At 57.3% G+C, this 3,956-nt stretch overlaps 1 protein-coding gene across 1 annotated transcript; it reads right to left on the bottom strand.

Moving 5' to 3' along the window:
* Positions 1–261: 261 nt before the first annotated feature.
* C2CD4B (C2 calcium dependent domain containing 4B) lies at positions 262–1,800 on the bottom strand. Its single transcript, XM_023616338.2, has 2 exons — positions 1,672–1,800; positions 262–1,477 (listed from the first exon to the last, which is right to left on the bottom strand). The coding sequence occupies exon 2, from the start codon at positions 1,436–1,438 to the stop codon at positions 374–376; it is 1,065 nt and encodes a 354-aa protein (XP_023472106.2). The 5' UTR covers positions 1,439–1,477; positions 1,672–1,800; the 3' UTR covers positions 262–373.
* Between the last annotated feature and the right edge of the window lie 2,156 nt (positions 1,801–3,956).

Raw genomic sequence — 3,956 nt, 5'->3', positions numbered from 1 at the left:
AAGGAATAACTTTTTTTAAAAAAAACGTAAAACGTTTAGCATTGATATAAAGCGGGGAGGAAAATCAACGCAGATGGGGTGTAGTTCCTTTCTCTCTTCCAATCACAAGCCAACCCTTTCGCCTTTGAATGTGAAAATGGTCCGGAAAAGGGGATTAGATGCTGTGAATAGCAGAGGGAGTCATTATTTTTCCGTTCCCTACCAATAAATGACAAAAGCGGACATATAAGAACGAACATGTCAATAAAGCAAGATCGGGAATAGAAAAGTGAATAAATAACATTTATTTTGTACAAGGCGGCTGTCCGTGTCCCCGTGTCCGCGAGCCGGCGGGCAGACAGCGCCCGAGGGCAGGCCCGGGCCGCCCGCGCCCTCAGAGGAGCAGCAGGGGGCCCAGCAGCAGCTCGCCTTGGCCCAGCCGGCGGCCCCGCTCCAGGCCGCGGCCCTTGCGCTCGGCCTTGACGCGCACGGCCAGGCGGCGCACCTCGTCCTCCGAGAGCCCGTCCAGGCACAAGTCCTGCTCGAAGGCGGCCTGGTGGCTCCGCCGCACCACGGCGCCGCGCTGCGGCCGGGTCGGGCCGGATGGCTGCAGGATGAAGCTGACGCGGCAGCCGACGGCGCGGGGCTCGGCGGCCCCCGCGGCCAGGCCCTCGGCGCGGAGCAGCCGGACGCGGAGGCGCCCGCTGGCCGGGCTGTACTGGGCGGCCAGGCGCAGGGCGCCGCCGGCGCGGCCCAGAGCCACGGTGCCCTCGGCCTCCAGGCGCTCGGGCCGCGGGATGGAGGGCGGCGGCGCGGCGGACGCGGCCCGGGCGGGGGGCGTGGAGCCGGCGGCGCGCTCCTCGTCCTCGTCGCCGTCCCCGCTGGACACGGAGCGGGCGCGGGCCAGGCCGCCCCTCCTCCGGGCCCGCAGCGCGCGTCTCAGCAGCCCTTCGGGGGCGCGCAGGAGACAGCGGCCGCGGGGCCGCGGGGCGAGCGCGTCCCGGGGCGGGCGGGGGCCGCCGGGGGCCGCGGGGGTGGTGGCGGGGGCTCCGGCCCGGGGGACGAGGTGGGTGTCGCCGCCGCCGAGGGTGCGGGCACGGGGGCCCCCGAGGAAGAGCGACTCCTTGCGACGGGTGTGCGGGCTCTCGAGCAGCGCGCAGAAGCCGTAAGCGGTGCGCGCGCGGGGCAGGTGCGGCAGCGAGAGCGCGGCCTGCGAGCGCGGGTCCCAGTCCGTGCGCGCGGCGCTGTCGTCGGCCCCTCGGGGCCACAGGTCCGGCTCGGCAGCGCATCGCCGGGGCAGAGCGGCGGCCGAGGGCGGAGCCTCGGGCGCGCAGGGCGCGGGCAGCCGCGGCGGGATGCAGAACTCGGGGATGCGGCCCGGGGTGAGCACGTTGGGGCAGGCCGACTCCGGAGCGGCGCTGCCCGCGGCCGAGGCGCGGAGTTTCCCGAGAAGCCGCATCCTCCCAGGCTGGGGCTGGAGTGGCGGAGAGACGCGCTCCTGCAGGAGAGAGAAAACTGCTGAGTTCGGGCGCCTGGGGCCCCTCGAGACGTGGCTGGACCCCTCCCCAACCCCTCTGAGGGGACCCATGTGCCTAAGACCCCGGCCGGTCCGAGTCGAGCTCTCGCGCACCCACAAACCCGCCCGGCCTTCCATTCATTGATACTAAACAAACGAAAAAATAGAAATCAGACCTTTCCCTCTTCTTCAGTCACTCTGGGGCCTGAGTTGCAAGTTCAGTGACCGTTACCTCCAGCTCCCAGCTTCAGCATTGTGGCCGGGACAGCGGCGCTCCTCTTTATACCCGTAGCTTGAGTCCCGCCCAGCTGGCCTGGAGCCCAACCCCTGGAGGCACTGGACAGCCCGCCCGCCCTCCCGGCCACCCCTTCTCTCCAGAGCCGGGGGACCCAGAAGCGGGTGCTCGGTTGTGAGCGAAGCTGTCGCGGCAGCAGGCACCCTGTGGTCAGCCCTGGGACCTCTGTCCGTTCTGCCTGTGTGGAGCCCCTCACGCTTGTGAAAGCTTGCAGGTGAAGAGAGGACGCCTCGTCACCTTGCCAAGGGAGAATTGGCAGCTGAAAAGGCTGGCGACCTCCTGGAGAAGGTGAAGCAGGACAAGGAAGCAGGAAGTTCCTTTTTTGCTAGGAGCTAAACCCTGTCACCCTGCGTGTGACCTACACGCCCTAGGGGCTTCTGTTTTACTGTCTCCACGCACCTGCCATGTGTAGACCAACATGGTTTCCATGGTACTCGTGTACTTATTTTCCCGTCTCCCTCTGCTGGACAGTGGCCTCCTTAACAGCATAGGACCCGGCTCAGTCAATGCCATAAATGCTGGTGAAGTGGGTGAATTAATGTACGCAAAAAATTTCTGAACGACTGCAGGCTCTGCCTGTCATCTTGCTTGTCAGAAAGATGGAGCTTCTGGCTCATGCCCCAAAAATAACAGTTGATATTTCCAAAGCTACCCCTTTTCTCTCTGCTCCGGCATGGAGGTATCCAGGTAGAAAGCACCTTACAGAAAATCTAGGTTGTCTCTTTCCACCCACCAGCCTTCATTTTCTAAGTGAGAAAACTGGAGCCCCAGAGGGATTTGGGGAAATTTCAAATTCCGTAAAGGTTAGATAGGGTTAGTTCATGCAGAACCTAAAACTTGCCATTTCCTCTTTATTTGGCTTTGCATGTGATGCTTCCTGTTATCTGAAACGCCCCTTTTCTGCTTTTCCTCTCTGTAGGAACTGCTGTTTATTCTCCATAATTCAGTCAGAGAGCATCCCCTTCAGAACCCTTTACCCAGCTCCCCCATTAGAGTTCATCAACCTCTCCTCATTCCCTCCGTACACCTACTGTGTGCCACCTTTGCTGCATTTAGTGTGCTGCTTTGGAACTTGGGGTTTACAGATTTGAGTCTCCTAATAGCCTGTGAGTTTCTCGAGGGCAAGGACTGGGGCAACTCAACCAGAGTGGAGTTTGGAGGACCTATTACGAACATATGTAAAATAAAATAAAAGTGCTACTATCCAGAATCTGGGTCTGCCTCCATCCCAGTTGCCTTATCCAAGGGACAAGCCTAGCTGTTTTATTCATCTCATCCAATTCCAGCACCTGGGGATACAATGCCAGGCAAATAATAAGTGCTCGGTAAATATCTGATGAATTATATTGTGTTGAATTAAGCCTGATCTGCAATCTAGGTCTTATGACTGTCAGGTGCCTTTAACCACGTATCTCTCTAACTGCATCATTCAATTTCTTTCTCACAATGAGCTAGTGAGGTGGACATTGCTTCTGTTTACCAGATGAGAAACTGAGGCACAAGTTATGAATTAGCCCACATATCATAAGTCCTAGCTTTATGTTAATTTCTTCCTTCCTTCCTTCATCCATTCACTCATTTCAACATAATTCACTGAGTCTGTTGTCTATCAGGCATTGTGTGTGTGTGGCTTGTATTGCACTTGACACCCAAACTGTTAATTCTTAAAGTGATTCAGTCTTCTATTAAGTACTTTCCACTATCCTTGCTTTGGAATAAGTACCGTTATTTCCAAATCCTTACAGGAAGGGAGATTGAATGTTTTCCTGGGTTGATAATGAATGCTTTCTTAGTTGATCACTGTTCTCCTCTAAGATAGGCTGTTTTGATAGGACAAGCATGAATCAACATACAGCCGGGAAGCAGTAATTATTCCTACTGAAGACAAACTTGCAAGCAGAGGAGGCCCCAGGGGTCTCTGCCTGGATCATTGGCTTCTGATTCTTCAGGCTAATCTGCAAATTTGTGGGTGAATTGTCTTCTCTAAATGAGGGCATACCTGCATTATGTCCTGCCCATGTGCCAGCTCACTTCAAATTAGATCTCAGTGAAAATGGCTTTCACTCTCCTGAGGGCCTCTGTGACGTGAACACACAAACGTCTCATCAGTAGGTAAATGCCACCGAAAGCAAGACATCGGATTTGAGTAATTGTGCTACTAGAACG

This window comes from Equus caballus, chromosome 1 (genome assembly GCF_041296265.1).
Source record: "Equus caballus isolate H_3958 breed thoroughbred chromosome 1, TB-T2T, whole genome shotgun sequence".
NCBI classification, from domain to species: Eukaryota; Metazoa; Chordata; class Mammalia; order Perissodactyla; family Equidae; genus Equus; species Equus caballus.
Note: the sequence above shows the minus strand (reverse complement) of the source record. Positions and strands in the feature narration are given on the sequence as shown.